We start from the raw sequence: 19,681 nt of genomic DNA, 5'->3' as shown, positions 1-19,681 counted from the left end.
GCAGAGATCGTGGCAAGTAGAAAGAGGTAGTCTCTACCTACCCCTCCGGGAAAAAGGCGTGATTTTATGTATGTATGTATGTTTGTATAGCTCGGAAAAAAGAAATAGCAATAAACAATAAATCTTCAACTTTATATTGAGGGTATCGAATATGGAACGAAATTAAAGCTCAGTGCCGTGTGGTTCCCAGCACCAATACAAAAAAGAATAGGACCACTCCATCTCATTCCCGTGGATGTCGTAAAAGGCGACTAAGGGATAGGCTTACAAACTTAGGATTCTTTTTTAGGCGATGGGCTAGCAACCTGTCACTATTCGAATCTCAATTCTATCTTAAAGCCAAATAGCTGAACGTGGCCTATCAGTCCGCTCAGGACTGTTGGCTCTGTCTACCCCGCAAGGGATATAGACGTGATTATATGTATGTATGTATGTATTAAAGCTCAGAGCGAGCTTTGTAAGCTGTGTCGGTCCGAACACAACACGACACAATACAATACGGCACAAAGCGCCGCTGTTGCAAGGACTGTTTACATGATCCGATCGATATAAATGTATTTTAGTGATTAGCAATCAATTTTGGTCGAAAAAACATATTTTGTTTGTATGTGTGTATGTTAGCTTGTAACGCAAAACGTTAGTTACCGCAGGACTAATTTTGATAAAGTTAAAAATGCATGTAGAATGTCAATGGAATTTATAAGTTCGTACGACATCAAAATCGGTAGGTAAGATAGTTTTTGAGATATTTACAATTGTGTTAAAAATTTAAGTGTTATATAATCCTTGAACGGGCCAAGGGTCTATTGGGTCGTGTCAGAATAAAAATAGAATTTTGCCTGTTCAAGGTGCGTCTTATCGTCGTCTCGTCTTAGTCTTGAGTGTCATTTTTTTCATCAGTCTGTCAGTTTTGATCATCTAAAAAGTCAAGTCAAAGAGTCTGTTTGTCCATGGAAGCTGCACGGCCGCTACAATCCTGATGGGTTACACGAAGGGATCGTCCCCTGGCCTTCGCGCTTTGCAGGGATACCTAACCCATGTTGGATCATGGCAAAAGCTACACATATGTGCCGTGTGGTTCCCGGCGCTAATAGAAAAAAATAATAGGACCACTCCGTTTCTTTTCCATGAATGTCGTAAAAGGTGACTAAGGGATAGGCTTATTTAATTGAGATTCCTCTTTTAGGCGATGGGCTAGCAACCTGTCACTATTTGAACGTGGCCTTTTAGTCTTTTGATGACTGTTGGCTCTGTCAACTCCACAGAGGATATAGACGTGATTATATGTTATGTTATGGAAAATAATGAAACATAAAATGAAAAAACATTCCAGATAATCTTTAAGAAATAGCGTCGGGGGAAAAAAATCATTGTTACGAAGCAGCATGGGATATAGACGAGATTATATGTTATGTTTAGATTAATGTGTCTATTCCCTTAGTTGCCTTTTTCTGGTTTTATTCTAAAGCACCAGGAAACCTACGACACACTTGACAACTATTGTTATCTCAAATTATTTTTTTTCTTACCTAGGTAGCTAAACAACGAGAGGTTTAAGATTTATTACGTCAGGCTAGTGATTATCCTCGGAAATATGAGCGAGGGCAGCTCATGCTCCTGACAAGAAAGCGGTAGGCGATGGTACCGTGTGGTTTTAGTAGGTTCAAGCCCCACACAACCCGTCCGGCTTTCCATGGGCAGCCGGGTAGACACGTTAAAAAAAAGACTAGTAATCATGCTAAGATCGCGTGGTGTGATGAATCCTAAACAACCAATGTCGGTATTATTCCGTCGCGTCGCCGTCACGCATTGTGTAAAGCGTCCTTTGTCCGCCGGGTGTAAACAGACCGACCAGGGCGTGCTTTGTTCTGTGCGTGTAAACACTAGCTCTGTGCAGCGTGAGACAACAGTATCATGTATCTGCTCTACGAGAACAAAGCCTAGTGGAATGTAGATATTTAAAATGAAATTTCGTATGCCGTGTGGTTTCCGGCACCTATTCAAAAAAGAATAGAACCACTCCGTCTCTTTCCCATGGATGTCGTAAAAGGCGACTAAGGGATAGGCTTACAAACTTGAGATTCTTTTTTAGGCGATGGGCTAGCGAGCTGTCACTATTTGAATCTCATTTATATTATTAAGCCAAATAGCTGAACGTGGCCATTCAGTCTTTTCAAGACTGTTGGCTCTGTCTACCCCGCAAGGGATATAGACGTGAACATATGTATGTATGTATGGAAATTTCGTATGAAATAAAAAGCATTACAAGTTATGAAACTATACATGCATACATATTATCACGTCTATATACCTTGTGGTGTAAACAGAGCTAAGAGTCTCGAAAACATTGAGAGGCAACGTTCAGCTGTTTGGCTTAATGATAGAATTGAGATTCAAATAGTGACAGGTTGCTAGCCCATTGCCTTAAAGAAGAATTCCAACTTAATAAAAGTCTGTCTCTTAGTCGCCTGTTACGACATTCATGGGAAAGAGATGGAGTGGTCCTATTATTTTTTGTAATAGTGCCGGGAACCGCACGGCTAAACAAACAATTAATAACACAAATTTAATTAAGAGGCAGCATAGTAACTGTCATCATTCATAAACAACAATCATTAATCAATTTCCATTGAAAAGGGGTGAATCGTAAACCTGTGAGTACATTTATATCGGGACAAAAGGCTGGGGCTTTGTTGCGAAATCTCAAAAACTACTGAACCAATAAATATGAAATTTGGCAGGAAGATAGACTGTAACTAGGTGACGATAGGATTTTTGGAAAATCCCTCGGGAAAGTTAATGGGAGTTTTCATTTTACGCGAATGGATCTTCAAGCGCTCTCTCATATATGGTAAACTAGAGGCCGCCCGCGACTTCGATAAAAAGTAGCCTATATGTTATTCTGGGTCTTCAGCTACCTTCATACCAAATTTCATCGTAATCGATTCAGTAGTTTTTGCGTGAAAGAGTAACAAACATCCATACTGACATACTGACATACAAACATTCGCATTTATAATAGGTTACCTACCGATGTGCCAAATTCCTAAACAAATATTACTGGAACATATAAACTATAATCCAGACCAAGTTAGTATACCATCGTGCTATGCAAATTGAATACAAAGCGGCGGTAATTGCAATCGGTAGGATTATTACATCGTAGCTGCGTGCTACGCCGTAGCACGTCGTAGCGGATCTACGAGACGTCGTAGTGCAGGATGGCCCATTATGTGAAGATGCTTTCACACCGCACGTCAATTTGGTTTTATTGAATTCATTTTATATATTTTGTCTTGAACAGATTAAAGACATACATACATATAGTCACGTCTATATCCCTTACGGGGTAGACAGAGCCAATAGTCCCGAAAAGACTGAATGGCCACGTTCAGCTGCTCGGCCTAATGATGGAATTGGGATCCAAATAGTGACAGTGCTAACCCATCGCATAAAAAAAGAATCACAAGTATGACACAGTCACACACAGACAGAGCCAACAGTCACGTAAAGACTGATAGGCCAAGTTCAGCAGGTTGCTAGCCCATCGCCTTAAAAAAGAATCCCAAATTTATAAGCCGATCCCTTAGTCGCCTTTTCCGACATCCATGGGAACGAAATAGAATGGTCCTATTCTTTTCTTATTGGTGCCGGGAACACGGCAGTCTGGATTACAAATACAAATATATATATAAAGTTTAAGATTTATATAAATACACGTATATATAACTTGGACAACACAAGCTACCACGACAGACAGACGACATCGACCACGGAACAGTATCGCACAGCCATGCGGAGAGGTGGCGACTAAAAGTGGACGAGTGTGGAGAAACGTGCGACATAAAGTCGCCCGGAACGCAGACACAACCGGTTTTTTTTGGAATTTTTTTATAGTTTTTTTATTTTTATTTTATAGAATATTTTTTTTATTGCCGCGATGTATTTGTCTAATGAAGAGTTTTTTTTTATTCTAACTGTTACTTTTGAGAAAATATCTACAGTTATATTTTTCTTATTTAATTTTATATCTAAATTATTTCCATGCGGAAATATGGAAATAATTTAGATATAAAATTAAATACATAGAGGAAATATCATAGAAACGTCCAAAACAAAATAAAGTTGCGTTACGTACGCGGTTAATACCTGTGTTACTTATACTCGTAAACAGTAGATATAATGCAACGCGAAAGTTTAAAATCAGAATTAAAATATGTAGGTATGCGCGTGCACATCTCGGGCTTTGTACGACACCAAGCTAACACCAACTCACCCTTTGATTTCGTCTGTCTGTCGTGACAGTTTGATGGTATATCTGTAACAATGTGCAAATGATGCCCTAAAAACTAAATGTGCGATAAATTAGTTGCGCTGGAGTTGCTTTGTGTGACGTGATGCAAAAATGAGAAGATGAATATATGAAATCTTCATTTGCATTTGAAAAGGGTTTACATATTTAGACAGTAATAGAGATCATATATACATACGTATAATCACGTATATATCTCGTGCGGGGTAGACAGAGCCAACAATCTTGAAAAGACTGATAGGCAACGTTCAGCTATTTGGCTTTAAGATAGAATTGAGATTTAAATAGTGACAGGCTAGCCCATCGCCTAAAACAAGAATCCCAAGTTGATAAGCCTATCCCTTAGACGCCTTTTACGACATCCATGGGAAAGAGATGGAGTGATCCTATCTCTTTTTTCTATTGGTGCCGGGAACCACACGTACACATACAGATCACATGTGATCTTATTCCAATGTTCATTAAAATTTCGGAATAATTTACAGCAAGCATTAATGATATCACATTGATATATCATACGATCATCATTTAGTGACTTCACTAGCTAGCTTTGTAGCCGCCATGACACTCTAATCGCGGCGCGCGTCCGGCATTAATTACTGTCTTTATTGAACGAGCATTGATTCATTTGTGTGGTCCAAGTTACAGAAGAGAGCGTCTCATTTTTAACTACCACTCTATGCGAATTCTGCAATATGTTTCGCAAATGTGATTCCGATAAAGCATTTGATTGCATATCGGCCTTAACACACGGCTTCTGTCGCTTATAATCTTTTTTAGGCGATGGGCTAGCAACCTGTCACTATTAGAATCTCAATTCTATCATTTAGCCGAGTAACTGAGCGTGGCCTTTCAGTCTTTTAATGACTGTTCGCTCTGTCTACCCCACGGGGGATGTGGACGTGATTATATTTTACGTTATCTTATGTAAGATGTAGTGAATAAACTCAAAAACTACTGAATCGCATTGATGAGACACAAAAATAGACGACCTTCAAGAGTTTAACAAGTTACTTTTGTTTATGTAACATACCACGAGAACCAAGTCTTGGGAAGTCATTTATTTATTACTAAGATAACTTTAGTTAAATTCGGACCAATATACACGAACTTTGACTAGTCATTAGAAATATTTTCTTTATTACTTTCTGAACTATTTTTCATACTAACTCAGAACGGCAGAAACATAAACCGCTAACGCTTATCACTCAGCCCGTGCCCGTGTCCAGGCGCTATCTACGGCTGTCCGCTCGCCGCTGTAGTTCCGCTCGGCTACACACTGTTTGACGTAAATTGACGGACACGACATACCCATTGTTATTAGTACGTGGGTGATATTGTTTAATTCAATTTATACACGTTGACACTTCTTAATCCATACAAGTATATGGCTGCCGTGTGGTTGCCGGCACCAATACAAAAAATAATAGGACCACTCCATCTCTTCCCCATGGATGTTGTAAAAGGCGACTAAGGGATAGGCTTACAAACTTTTAAGTTCTATCATTAACCCTTAAATAGCTGAACGTGGCCGATCAGTCTTTTCAAGACTGTTGGCTCTGTCTACCCCACAAGGGTTTTTTTTTCAAATTTTTTTTTTATAATTCTTTTTCTAAATTCTAACGAGAGCGTAGTCCCAGGAAAGGTATTACATTACTTTATATTCTGACAAGGTGGGGGGTACGTACTGTGGAGGGGATGGGTTCTCCATATTCCACTAATTAACTTGGGCACATTGTTCGCAGTTAATATAATTATTAGGATTAGAAATTAATTTTATTACGCCCTCCAAGATGTCACGGAATTTTGCTGTTGAAACTCTCGCGACTGTGTTTATTTTGACGAAAATGGAAATTACAATGTTTTAGGTATGTCAGTATTTTCTTGGAGTTTTAATTAATGTGTCTGACTCATAATTTCAAAAGCATATTCCAGCTGCTTTTCAAATCACAAACATCTACAAATGTACAAATTATTACGTCTATATACCCTGTGGGGTTGACAACAGTCTTGAAAGACTGATAGGCCGCGTTCAGCTGTTAGGCTTAATGAGAGAATTGAGATTCAAAAAGTGACAGTTTATTTGTTTTTTTATATAAAGCCATTAAAATATTTAATTGCACAAAGAGAGCGTTGAATTTTTCTTGTTTTTGTCATTTAGCATAGAGCCAGCATTCATCTTAAACTATTTATTTTAAGTTTTCACTGAAAAACAGCGTCATAATCATGTCACGACATGAAGCTGAGTGATCCCTTTTTGGTAGCACATAAGTTAGAATAAGATTTTTAAGTTAACTTGAATTTTAGGCTCCAATAAAAAAAATCGGTCTTAACTTTGGATTTTTACCTTCTTGGTAGCAAATAAGTTAGTTCTTAAGTTATGTTTACTTGTATGGACTTTTATGTGAACTTTTGACAGGTGCCGTGTGGTTCCCGGCACCAATAAAAATAAGAATAGGACCACTCCATCTCGTTCCCATGGATGTCGTAAAAGGCGACTAAGGGATAGGCTTATAAACTTGAGATTCTCCTTTTAGGCGATGGGCTAGCAACCTGTCACTATTTGAATTTCAATTCCATCATAAAGCCAAACAGCTGAACGTGGCCTATCAGTCTTTTCAAGACTGTTGGCTCTGTCTACCCCGCAAGGGATATAGACGTGGTTATATGTATTTATGTATGTAAATATCGTACAACAAGGAACAATTATGTCACACATGCATCCAGCAATTTAACAGTTAAAAACATGATATGGGATATAGACGTGATTATATGTATGTATGTATTTGACAGGTGACTGTATAGATGTACCTACAGTAAGGATGACCCAGTAAGTGAAAGTATTTCATAAGCCAGGTCATGATCTGATATCTTGGACATCCATGCAACAGACACATTTATTACATCATTTTATATTTACACAGATAAAAATATTTATTTAGTTTGACCCCACATAGAGTTCTCCGTCAGACCCAATGGTTGACTGGTAGATAATGCTTCTAGCATTAAGTCCGCCAATGGTGCTGTACATTTGTATTTTGTAAAATAAAGTTTAAATATGTAAATAAATCTTTCAGCGTGCAACGGAACGTTCAAAATTCATTTAAATTTCTTTTGACGTGACAACGTCTTATAATTCGATTGAGCCGGCTGCACGCACGAAAAAACATGACTCATGCGGCGTTACCTCGCTCTGAGGCGTTCCATGTAAGGCTTGAAGTGCGAGCGAGAGCGCGGAACGAGCGACAAAGAGGCATAATCGGCCTTCGCGTTCTGCAGCGTATACCTTCTCTATATACATACAAATCTATTAAACAAATGAAATAAAAATTTTCTTTTGAAAAATGCTACCATAACATCAGTATTTTCTTAAGACGTTGACTATCGTCAGTAAAACGACTTTACAGACAACCGATTTTTTCGACTAGATTGAGAATGGAATAACACTGGTGAAATACTCATAAATATAGAAGTGTATTATACCGTATCATATTATCGGTTGAAGTGTCGGACATTATTATTATAAGCCAAGTTACGTGTACGCAACTTGTTACTATATCTTTGTGAGATACATAGAGTGATTCATATCATTCATATAGTCACGTCTATATCCCGTGCGTGGTAGACAGAGCCAAAAGTCTTGAAGAGACTGGTAGGCCACATTCAGCTGTTTGGCTTTATGATAGAATTGAGATTCAAATAGTGGCAGGTTGTTAGCCCATCGCCTAAAACGAGAATCCCAAGTTTATAAGCCCATCCCTTAGTTGCCTCTTACGACAACCATGGAAAATTTATATTGGTGCTGTTTGGGTCCCGGAACCAATACAAAAAATAATAGGACCACTCCATCTCTTTCCCATGGATGTCGTAAAAGGCGACTAAGGGATAGGCTTACAAACTTGGGATTCTATTTTAAGCGATGGGCTAGCAACCTGTCACTATTTGAATCTCAATTCTATCATTAAGCCAAATAGCTGAACGTGGCAATTCAGTCCTTTCAAGACTGTTGGCTCTGTCTACCCCGCAAGGGATATGGACGTGACCATATGTATGTAGCGTGCCATGCTATAGAGAAATGAAAACCTAAGACTAATCTGAATGTTGACTAAGCAGATATACAAGGAGAGTGTGGAGGGAAAGGTCGGAGTGGGAAGACCTAGACGAACGTATCTTGATCAAATTAAAGACGTCCTGCCAAAGGGTTAGATCAAGAGTACCCGAAACCGTCGAGCTTGCATGAAGAGAGTTATGAATGTGGATAAAGCGAGAGATCGTGGCAAGTGGAAAGAGGTAGTCTCTCCCTACCTCTCCGGGAAAGAGGCGTGATTTTATGTAAGTATGTATGTAATCCGACTAATAAAGAGGCGTGATTTTATGCATGTATGTAATCTGAATGTCTCACCTCTCCCGTTGGAACTTGAGCGACTGGACCCTCTGCGGCAGCTTCTGCCTGAAGGTCCACAGGTGGAGCTGGTCGTCCGCCGTGGCCGTGACCAGGGCTCCCTCGTTGATGAGGAACTTGGCGTGAAGAACCGCCTCGCCCGCCTCGTGACGCACGTGAGCGTCGACGCCCGGCCCGCCCAGTCTGAGGTGCGATTCAGGAAATTGTTTCTATAGGTATTGAGCATTAAATAAAGTACCCGAGCTTTGCTCGGTCTACCAGAGATGGCGCTGATATGGTTTCTTAAAACGCGGTTTTTATAATGTTTATATATCTTGGGAACCGAGCTTTTCTCGAACCTAGGACCTTGATAAATCGATTCCTTTAGCCGAAAAGCCCCTAATCTGTAACTTTCATGAAAATCGTTGGAGCCGTTTTCGAGATCCTGATTATATATTTACAATAATTGCTCGTTTAAATATATTAGATAATATATACATACGGGACCAATTAAACAGATTGAGTTAGCCTCGATGTAAGTTCGAGAATTGTGTTACGAGATACTAACTCAACGATAATATATTTTATAATAAATACTTGTATAGATAAACATCCAAGACCCAGGATAATGAGAAAAAGTTCTTTTCTCATCATGCCGTGGCCAGGATTCGAACCTAGGACCACCGGTGTCACAGACAAGCGTACTCCCGCTGCGCGACAGAGGCCGTCCAGATAAAAAGATGCTAGATTCACACAAAACTACGCTCAGATAAATCTATGGAATTGTCTTATTTGAGCAGTCTTCTGTTCATTACATCACACAGATACAGTGTAAAAGAGCAAGTTAAAATATTAAATAAATAATTTCATCAGCGTAGAAGCAATAAAATTAAATATCCATGCTTATTAAGTGGCTCTTTGCTTGTTCTAATAACGATTTTCTATTAACTTGAATATCCAAAGTTTCAAGTCTTGAGATCTCAAGATAGCTTTATCGTGGAGATCTGCGAAGGTCATATTTAAAGGCCCGTAACGTAACCTTTAAGGGGATAGAAACGGCCCGTTAATTATAGCCAAGTGTTTTACTTTGACTCGAAATTCAAGTGGAGTTAGCACCGAGTTAGGTACACATTGTAGAGAGCGCTGGTGATCGAATGAATAAGGTGCCCAACTAAAAAAGGGTGATACGCAGGTTCAAAACGAACCAAGGTCATGTATCTGTATGTATCATGTATATGTACCTTTGACTTTTTTCCAGTTATAGCATAATACATATATACATATAGTCACGTCACCCTCGCGTGGTAGACAGAGCCAACAAGTTTAAAAAGCCACGTTCGGCTGTTTGGGTAAATGACAGAATTGTGATTCAAATAGTGACAGGTTGTTAGCCCATCGCCTAAAAGAATAATCAAGTTCAAAAACCTATCCCTTAGTTGCCTTGCAAGACATTCATGGAAAAGAGATGGAGTGGTCCTAAAAAGTAATATAGCTAATACAAACTATTTTACCTCTTCGCTATCAGTCCATTATGCAAACTTACATTAGACGAATTTTAAATAAAACGTTTGATTTCTCGCAAAATATCCTTCAAAAACGCGAAAGTTACGCGTACGCTGCATCCGACAAAGTTGCGCCTGCAAATTTAGATGAGCAACGATACCTAAATTACATTTTAACGTACGAGTAAGCACAGGGCCGGTGGCAGGCTTATGTCGATATCCGAGAATCACAGGGAGGCACTCTGTTTGTTCGAATTCCATTACCTGCGGCAACAGGGCCGGATGCAGGCTACAAAGTCGGACTGATACAAAGAGAAGGTCTATATTAGGACGTTAGTACATACCGCTACAATTCTGCTTAGTACATACATACATATGGTCACGTCTATATCCCTTGCGGGGTAGACAGAGCCAACAGTCTTGAAAAGACTGAATGGCCACGTTCAGCTATTTGGCTTAATGATAGAATTGAGATTCAAATAGTGACAGGTTGCTAGCCCATCGCCTAGAAAAAGGATCGCAATTTTATAAGCCTATCCCTTAGTCGCCTTTTACGACATCCGTGGGAAAGAGATGGAGTGGTCCTATTCTTTTTTGTATTGGTGCCGGGAACCACACGGCACTTTACTAGTGTGTATTCTGCTTAGTGTTTTAGCAAATTGCATTTGTACAATACCTAAGTTCGTGTTTGATCACAGTATACGGGTACTGTTAGCTGAATTATGTACTGAAATGTGTATTTGAAACCATTGGTGGTTAAGACAAAGAGATGATGAATATTAACCCTCCTAGTAATTTGTAAACGAGTGAACTAGTTCGTATTTTTGTAATATTTTGTTTCTTCGTCCAGCGAAAGACAAAAAACAACTAACAGATGATTTTAATTGACTATCATTGTACAGGAGAGCCCAGGCTGAGCTATGAAGCTAACATTCAAAAACAAAAAAAATGCTCAGAAATGAATATGAACGCAAAAATTAAACATAGCAGAAAAGCACTAAAAACCGTCGTAAAATTATACTAATCGCCACCGTCTCTCCAAAGTTAAACATATTCTATATTCAAATGAGCAGAGCTGTATTCAGGATCTTCAAATTGTTTTGGATTGACCAACAAAATATCATAAAAGTGTAAAATTAACAGTTAAGTATAAGAAAAATAATAAAAACATGAAAATGTTACCGAACGCCAAAAAAATAAATTAGACCAAAATAATTTGTTAAAGGTAAATTTCTAGATTCACCACCTATTATATGCGTGCTTTTAGGAAATTATGACTCTAGTTAGTCATTATTTACTATATACATTACACATATGTTTTAAGATATAAATCATTGGTGACAATTAACTTCCAACTTAAACTATTCATCTAACTACAATTAATTTCCAACTTAAACTATTCATCTATAGGATGTTAAAAACTTTCTCACAAAATCCAACTTCAATGGTAACTCGCAACATGTCTAAAAGACTCATAAAAAAGAATATCCTGATACGGTCCTGGAATAAAATTAAGTATTCGCAGAGTTAAGATGAGGGCTGGACGGACGGGTGCGATGGTAAGCAGGCAAACAAAATCAGTCAGTTTTAAACTTTATAACTCTTGTTTGAGGTGAAGCTGTCTCGTTAAAAGTACATGAATATTATTAAAGCGACCTGACCGTTTAAACATCGCTTAAAGTTTTCCAAATCGATCAGAACTCTGGAATTACGTTTACGTGAACTTAACCGTGTGCCGTGTGGTTCCCGGCACCAATACAAAAAAAGAATAGGACCACTCCGTCTCTTTCCCATGGATGTCGTTAAAGGCGACTAAGGGATAGGCTTACAAACTTGGGATTCTTCTTTTAGGCAGAATAAACTACACTGCAGCATTTTAATTTTTTCAAAGATATAAATAAATAAATATTTTATATTAACAATCCCATATTTATGATGCAGTTGAGTCACACATTGCAATCATGCAAATAAATATCATGAAATATGTATAAGATTAATATGAATTATTTTAAAGGACAAAACAGATTTACTTTCCGTATGTACCTATTATCAATTCGCGAATTGTCGTTAACGAACCGAAAACGGATTCGGTGTACGCCTTCGCGAATCACGAATTTTCTAAATTGCACCGATTGTTGGAAACAAAAGTCCAAATGGCGCCAAGTGCGGCCCTGCTCTGGCGCTATTGTTCCCAAATTACAATTTGTTTTTCCGGGAGAAAACAAAAATACAGTATAAATACTATAATAGTTACGACAATAGTATAGTATAGTTTACTCGTATTCATTTAAGTTCATATTTTTGGGGTGTGAAAATGTTGTAAGTGCTTTTTATATATTAAACTAGCTGTGCCCGCGACTTCGCCCGCGTGGAATAGTTGTTATGGGCTTCATTGAAGCCCTCAAGGATGAATAGGTAATTTTCCCCGTTTTTTCACACTTTTCATTATTTTTAATTTTTTAATTCGGACTAGTAGTTTCTGAGATTAGCGCCTTCAAATAAACAAACTCTTCAGCTTTATAATATTAGTATAGATTACAGTACGATGAATAAGCGATAATGATTTTAATTCAATGTTTGACTTAAAATTGTGTCTAAATTTATAAAAAAATATTGCACTTGAAATTACAAATTAATGAGAAAATAATTAATAAATAGAAAGACTTTATTAAAGAAAGATTTTGATTTTAAAGAGTGGACAGCAAACTCATAGAAAAGTAATTTTGTAAAAATTTACGCGTGAATTCGTGCCTGGAAGGTAAATTGACTAATTTAATTTTTGTTTGTTATTAACGTTTATTAAGAAATTCTCGCTCTTTCAAAATTTTAATAACGCGCTCGACGAAAATTGTTAAACGTTAACTTATTCGATGAGGTTTTTTTTCCAAAGCAATATACATTTCTTTTGTATAATTTAATAATTTTTGCCTGCTGTTCAATTAAAAAAAAAAAAACATAATATTTGTTGATGGCAACATTTTTGTTTTGCTGTTTCCTTTTCCGTTTCTATTCCGCTTTGGTGTGCGTCGATTTATCTTGTTAAATTAATAAATAAAACATTTTAAAGATTTCAAACGTTTTTATGTTCTTTCCCGAACATAAAATTGGTGCCGAAACCCGGGACATATAAATATAAATATAATCTCAAATTTAGTAAAAAACACAAAATTGTTAAAAAATAAAAATCCGACGCCGTGCCGTGCCGCCATTTTTGACGCCATTCAAGGAAAAGCTTTATAAAACACGCATACCAACAATTCGGGAAGCCAAGGCAATATTATAATTATAAAATGGCGCATAAATCTGCGATTTCAAATGATCCAGCATTCCAGAGAACCAAACTAATAGCCCAAATTGGACAATTTAAAGGGCAGCTAACAAGGGCGCAAAAATTCGCCATGGAACAACAAGAACAAGTACTCGTCGATTGCGAATCCATCGAGCTACGAATTAAAGGTCTCCAAGATTCGCTGGTTTCTTATAGAAGCCATAAATTGAGTTTGCAGCTTCTAGATGATAAAATTGACGACTCTAATTTTGAGGAGGATGACTTAGAAGAACTGTGCTTATTTACAATAAGCAGCATGAAGAAAATATTAAATTCTGCGAAGGGGCCTGAAAACCACAATAGCACGATTTTTAAGGATACCACGCCGGAGTATAGCGCCATGACCAGGAAGTTACCTCAGCTTGAAATACCATACTACGATGGAAAGGATGTGGTGCAATACAAAACCTTCATGGATATGTTTATGGCAGTAATCGGTGGTGATGCTAACCTTGCTCCTATACAAAAGCTATTCTATTTAAGAAAATATTTGAAGGGAGATGCGCTAATGCTGGTTGAAGGTCTACCTCTAGTAAATAGCTCTTATGATGATGCATTAAGGTTGCTAAATAATAGATATGACAATAAATGTATTCTAGTAACTCATCATATTAATAAGCTGCTAGACATACAAGCAATCTCTAAAGGTACTGCGCAGAACTTAAGACAGTTTGTTTCATCAGCTCGTCAACTACTAGGAGCTTTAAATGGGCTTGGTCAAAAGACGGAGCATTGGGACATGATAGTTATTACCATTTTAATGAGAAAGTTAGATTCTTATTCTTGCAGGGCTTACTTTACAGATAGAAACCAAGATGCCTTACCAACCTTGGATGATTTTTTCAAGTTTGTGGAGAAGAGAGCTTTGAGTTTTGAAGAAAGTCAGCATTCAGAAGGTAAGTCTCACATTCTTTCTAAACCTCATGTCTCAAATCATGCAAGTACATCCCCATCTTGTAAGTTTTGTCAATCATCTGATCACAAGTTGTTTATGTGTCAAAAATTTCAATTATTAGGCATTAATGAGAAGCTAGAATTTGTTGAAAACAATAAACTGTGTAAGATCTGTCTTAACCTTCATAATAATAGATGCAAGTTTTTCTTTAAATGTGGTATTTGTAAGAGTAAGTCGCATCATACAGTATTGCATGAGGATGATAAGGTGTGCTGTCAAAATAGTGCTTCTTATGGGAGTATGGTGTTGTTGCCTACAGTCAAGGTTAAGATTTTTAAAAGCGATGGTTCCTTTATATTAGCAAAAGGTCTTTTGGATTCTGGGTCTCAGATTTCATTTATTTCTTCCGATTTAATGTGTGAGCTAGGTTTGCCCACATTCAAACATGAAGTTAATGTATCAGCCTTAGGTCAAAAACAGCAATTAATCACCAAGGCTGCGAATATTATGTTAAATTCATTGCACAATGATTATATATGCAATGCAATGTTTTCTGTGGTAGACAATATAACTACCTATCTGCCACAAAACAAATTCAACTTAAAAGATATAAATTTGCCAGACAATATTAACTTAGCTGATGATGAATTTAATATACCAGGCCAAATATCTTTCCTTCTCTCCTCTGACATATTCTTTAAAATTATGTTACCGGACAAAATTGAATTATGTGAAGGAAATTTATGTCTGTTATCAACTAAGTTTGGCTATGTTCTTTCTGGAAATATAAAAAGAGACGATATTTGTCTTGTCAATTATAATGAAAACCCTGTTGTTTTAAATGCTATTTCTAGTAATAATGAGAGTGTAGATTCCCTCCTTCAAAAATTTTGGGACGAACAACATATTCCTGAAATTGAGAAAGAGGGTATAGCAAAGACCGAAGTGTGTGAAGCCGAATTTAAAAATTCGGTACAGATAATCGATAATCGATTTCAGGTGCGGTTGCCACTCAAAATACCAATCGAAGATTTAACATTGGGGAACTCATTCAATTTAGCATTGCAACGATTAAATAGTTTAGCGAAAAGATTTAGCAAAGATCCTGAACTAAAGAAGAATTACACTAAGTTTATTCAGGAGTATTCTGACCTAGGACATGGCAGGTTTATCGATTTAGCATCATCAAAGATGCCCATCGATCAATATTACTTTATGCCCCATCACCCTGTCATAAGAGAGCATAGTCAGACAACCCGTCTCCGAGTTGTTTTTGATGCAAGTGCCAAAACAAGTTTAAATTTAAGTCTTAATGATGTTCTTTATAATGGGCCCACAGTGCAAAGGAAGTTGTTCGAGATATTAGTATTATTTCGCTCATATGAATTTGTAGCTTTGTGTGATATCCGTCAAATGTATAGGCAAATAAGAATTGATCCTTCACAAAATCATTTACAAAATATCCTTTGGAGAAGTAATGTTAATGATCCATTATTGTGCTTGCAGCTTCAAACTGTAACATATGGTGTCAGGAGTTCCAGTTTTCTCGCCACGCGATGCCTGGTTGAGCTAGCAATAAGGTATGGAGACAAATATCCATTAGCAGCCAGCGTGTTGTTGAATAATACCTATGTCGATGATTGTCTTTTTGGGTCTTACAGTATTGAGCAATTAAAGCAGGTATGTAATGAATTAATTACTTTATTAAGGCTTGGAAGCTTTGAGCTACATAAATGGAGCTCAAGCAGCAATAAGGTATTGTCTGATATTCCAAAGGATAAGCAAGTATTTTCTGAACATCATCAATTTGATAACAATGAAGCTGTTTTAAAGGCTTTAGGATTATCTTTAGATATGAAAAATGATCAATTTAGAATATGCAAGCCAGAAGGTAAACTCCCTAAAGAGTGGACGAAACGAACTGTCTTAAGTTGTATTGCGACATTTTTTGACCCTTTAGGCCTCGCTGGCCCTATTGTCACAAAGGCAAAAGAATTTATACAAAAACTATGGATTGAAAAACTGTCTTGGGATGATCCACTACCTGATAAATTGTTATTATCTTGGAATAATTTTTTTTGTGATTTAATGAATATGGATCCCCTTATAATAGACCGAAATCTTAAAATATGTAATGCTGACCATGTAGATCTAATTGGCTATTGTGACGCATCAAATATTGCATTTGGCAGTTGTGTTTATATAAGAGCTATACATGGAAAAATGGTGCATGTATCATTAGTTTGTAGTAAATCAAGAATTGCCCCTGTTAATGCAAAAATATCCATACCGAAACTAGAGTTAAATGGTGCAGTATTGCTGGCCAAATTGTTTAAGAAAATATTATCATTATTTCATAATGTTAATTTTAGATATAAGTATTTGTTTACTGATTCTCAGATAGTACTTTGGTGGTTGAAATCTGATAATAAGCCACAATATATTCAAAATAGAGTACGTACTATCAATGAATTAACGAAAGAATGTAATTGGTTTCATGTTAATGGGTCAAACAATCCGGTTGATTGCTTGTCTAGGGGTTTAAATCCCACTCAATTGGCTTCTTGCCAAATTTGGTGGCAAGGGCCACAAGAACTTTATGATGTAAATTTCATTCCCAAAGAAATTAGTTTAAATAAGGTTATATCAGACGATATTGATGATCTCAATGTTGTTAATTGTAGCATACAACAAGAAATGTTTCCTATTTCAAATGTATCAACGTTAACTAGGTTGCAACGTATATATGCTTATGTTCTTAGATTTATAAATAACTGTAAACTTGCCAAAGATGATAGGAATTTAAGAAATCTCACTGCTTCTGAAATTAGATACTCAATGTCACGCTTGATTGTGTACATTCAATCTTTACACTTTAATCAAGAACTTAAATGTATGGCAAAAAACATACCTATAAAAACAAATGTTAAATCTCTTAATCCTTTCTTAGACAAATTAGGGATAATGCGCGTTGCGGGAAGGTTGGAAAATGCCAATGTGCCTTATAATCAAAAGTATCCAATAATTTTACCAAATAAATGTCATTTTACAACACTTATCATACGCAATGAGCACTTGTCACTATTGCATTCAGGATTAAAATTAACTTTGTCTAGTTTAGTGCAAAGGTATTATATTGTAAGTGCAGTAAGAGAAATAAAAAAGGTAGTTCATAGATGTACCATATGTTTCAAATTTAGAGCAGAACGGGCTAGCCAATTAATGGGATCACTACCTGGTGCTCGAATTACTCAGGATAGGGTGTTCAATCAGATTGGAATGGATTATTGTGGGCCATTTCAAATTAAACAGTCAACTCTTCGCAGATCCATTATTAGTAAAGGCTATGTGCTAGTAATAGTTTGCTTTGTAACTAAATGCATTCATTTAGAGTTAGTATCTGATCTCACTACTGAATGTTTTTTGGCAGCTTTTAAAAGATTTTGCTCCAGGCGAGGAATCCCAGCTACCGTTTTCTGTGATAATGCATCAACTTTTAAAGGTGCTAATAATAAGTTAAGGCAATTATATCTTTTGAATAATTCTCAAGTCCACAAGGACAATGTTTCAGATTTTTGTACAACAAGGGGAATTGAGTTCAAATTCATTCCATCTTATAGCCCTACTTTTGGAGGACTTTTTGAAGCTTCTGTTAAACTTTTTAAATACCATTTTAAGCGCGTTATTGGAGAAATTTGCTTCACATATGAACAGTTCTACACATTAATGGTTCAAATTGAGGGAATATTGAACTCAAGACCTTTGACATCATTATCACAAGATGTTAATGATTTTTCTTTTTTGACTCCGGCTCATTTTTTGTGTGGAGCTCCAATAAATAGTATTCCTGAACCAGATTTGACCTCTAACAGTAACACAAATATTTTGAAGTTCTGGAGAAAATGTACAAAGATCCAACAGGATTTTTGGAAGGCGTGGCATAAAAATTATTTGTCTCAGCTTATATCACGGCCCAAATGGCATAAGGCTAAGCAGAATATTAGAATGGGGGATTTGGTTTTATTAATTGGAGATAACTGCTCTCCACTTAAATGGCCTGTTGCTAGAGTCATAAATTTATATCCAGGCTCAGACGGTAAAGTAAGAGTAGTGGAGGTCAAGTATGGTCAGAGTGTTCACAAACGAGCCATAAACAAGGTAGCTGTATTGCCAATTTATGATGATTAATAAGTTTAATATTAAGAATATATATGTGAACGCTAAGTTTATTAGTTTATAATTCAGGAGCGATTAGTTTTATTTTTTTGCAAGGCTCCTCGCCAATTTATGTTCAATTAAAAAAAAAAACATAATATTTGTTGATGGCAACATTTTTGTTTTGCTGTTTCCTTTTCCGTTTCTATTCCGCTTTGGTGTGCGTCGATTTATCTTGTTAAATTAATAAATAAAACATTTTAAAGATTTCAAACGTTTTTATGTTCTTTCCCGAACACCTGCAACTTCATATCTTTTATTCAGACTCGGTAATTTTCCCTCTAAATATAATAAAAGTAGCAAAAAAATAATTTTACTAAAGCAAATCTGTACCTCGTAAACGTTTTGAATTAAGAAATAACTGTTAATAAATGGAACGGGACTACATATTCCGTTTTCAAAAATCCATTTCACGCAAACGGTTTAAAAAATCTTTTACAAAAAAATAAAACTTCATTTAGCCGAACGTTACAGGCGTTCATAGGTATAAAAAAAAATTAAAAGCATGTTATAAATTGCGCGTTTTACACGATGAATGCTATTCATCTGCCCGGGGCTTTAAGCTCACGCCGCGAGCTTTATTTAGTGCGTTTCATTTTATCGAAACATTCAAGTTATGTTTGAATTTGGAAATACAATTCCAAATTGAGGTAGAGTGTTTTAAATATTGTATTGTTCCGTTTTTATATACATATACGCAAGCGCTTCTATCGCTTCATTTTCATGTCGTGGTCGACAATGAAGCGATTAAGCGGCTTACTTTTCAAAACTAAAGTGTATTACGAGTATGTCCATATATGTAGGTAACACAATTTATCAGAAAAATTACCGAATCTGAATAAAAGGTATGAAGTTGCAGGCAAAAATTATTAAATTAAACAAAAGAAATGTATATTGCTTTGGAAAAACAACCTCATCGAATAAGTTAACGTTTAATAATTTTCGTCGAGCACGTTATTAAAATGTTGTATGTAGATTCTTTTTCAATAATCAGGGCAAGCTTCTTCCTCCTGGCTTTGTCCCGGTTGCATCCTCACCACTCTGAAGA

At 36.6% G+C, this 19,681-nt stretch overlaps 2 protein-coding genes across 5 annotated transcripts in view; one reads left to right on the top strand and one right to left on the bottom strand.

Moving 5' to 3' along the window:
• Positions 1-19,681, bottom strand: part of LOC132902007 (syntaxin-binding protein 5) — a 259,683-nt gene that overhangs the window by 45,292 nt on the left and 194,710 nt on the right. For all 4 annotated transcript variants that reach the window (XM_060945531.1, XM_060945534.1, XM_060945532.1 and 1 more), the window contains exon 3: positions 8,715-8,897. In XM_060945531.1, coding sequence (XP_060801514.1) covers positions 8,715-8,897 — 183 coding nt within the window. The remainder of the gene's footprint in view (positions 1-8,714; positions 8,898-19,681) is intronic.
• On the top strand, positions 13,976-18,817 carry LOC132901991 (uncharacterized). Its single transcript, XM_060945435.1, has 2 exons — positions 13,976-14,419; positions 15,925-18,817. The coding sequence occupies exon 2, from the start codon at positions 16,273-16,275 to the stop codon at positions 18,604-18,606; it is 2,334 nt and encodes a 777-aa protein (XP_060801418.1). The 5' UTR covers positions 13,976-14,419; positions 15,925-16,272; the 3' UTR covers positions 18,607-18,817.

This window comes from Amyelois transitella, chromosome 8 (genome assembly GCF_032362555.1).
Source record: "Amyelois transitella isolate CPQ chromosome 8, ilAmyTran1.1, whole genome shotgun sequence".
Lineage (NCBI taxonomy): Eukaryota > Metazoa > Arthropoda > Insecta > Lepidoptera > Pyralidae > Amyelois > Amyelois transitella.
The sequence above is the reverse complement of the archived record's forward strand: the minus strand, read 5'-3'. Positions and strand labels throughout refer to the sequence as shown.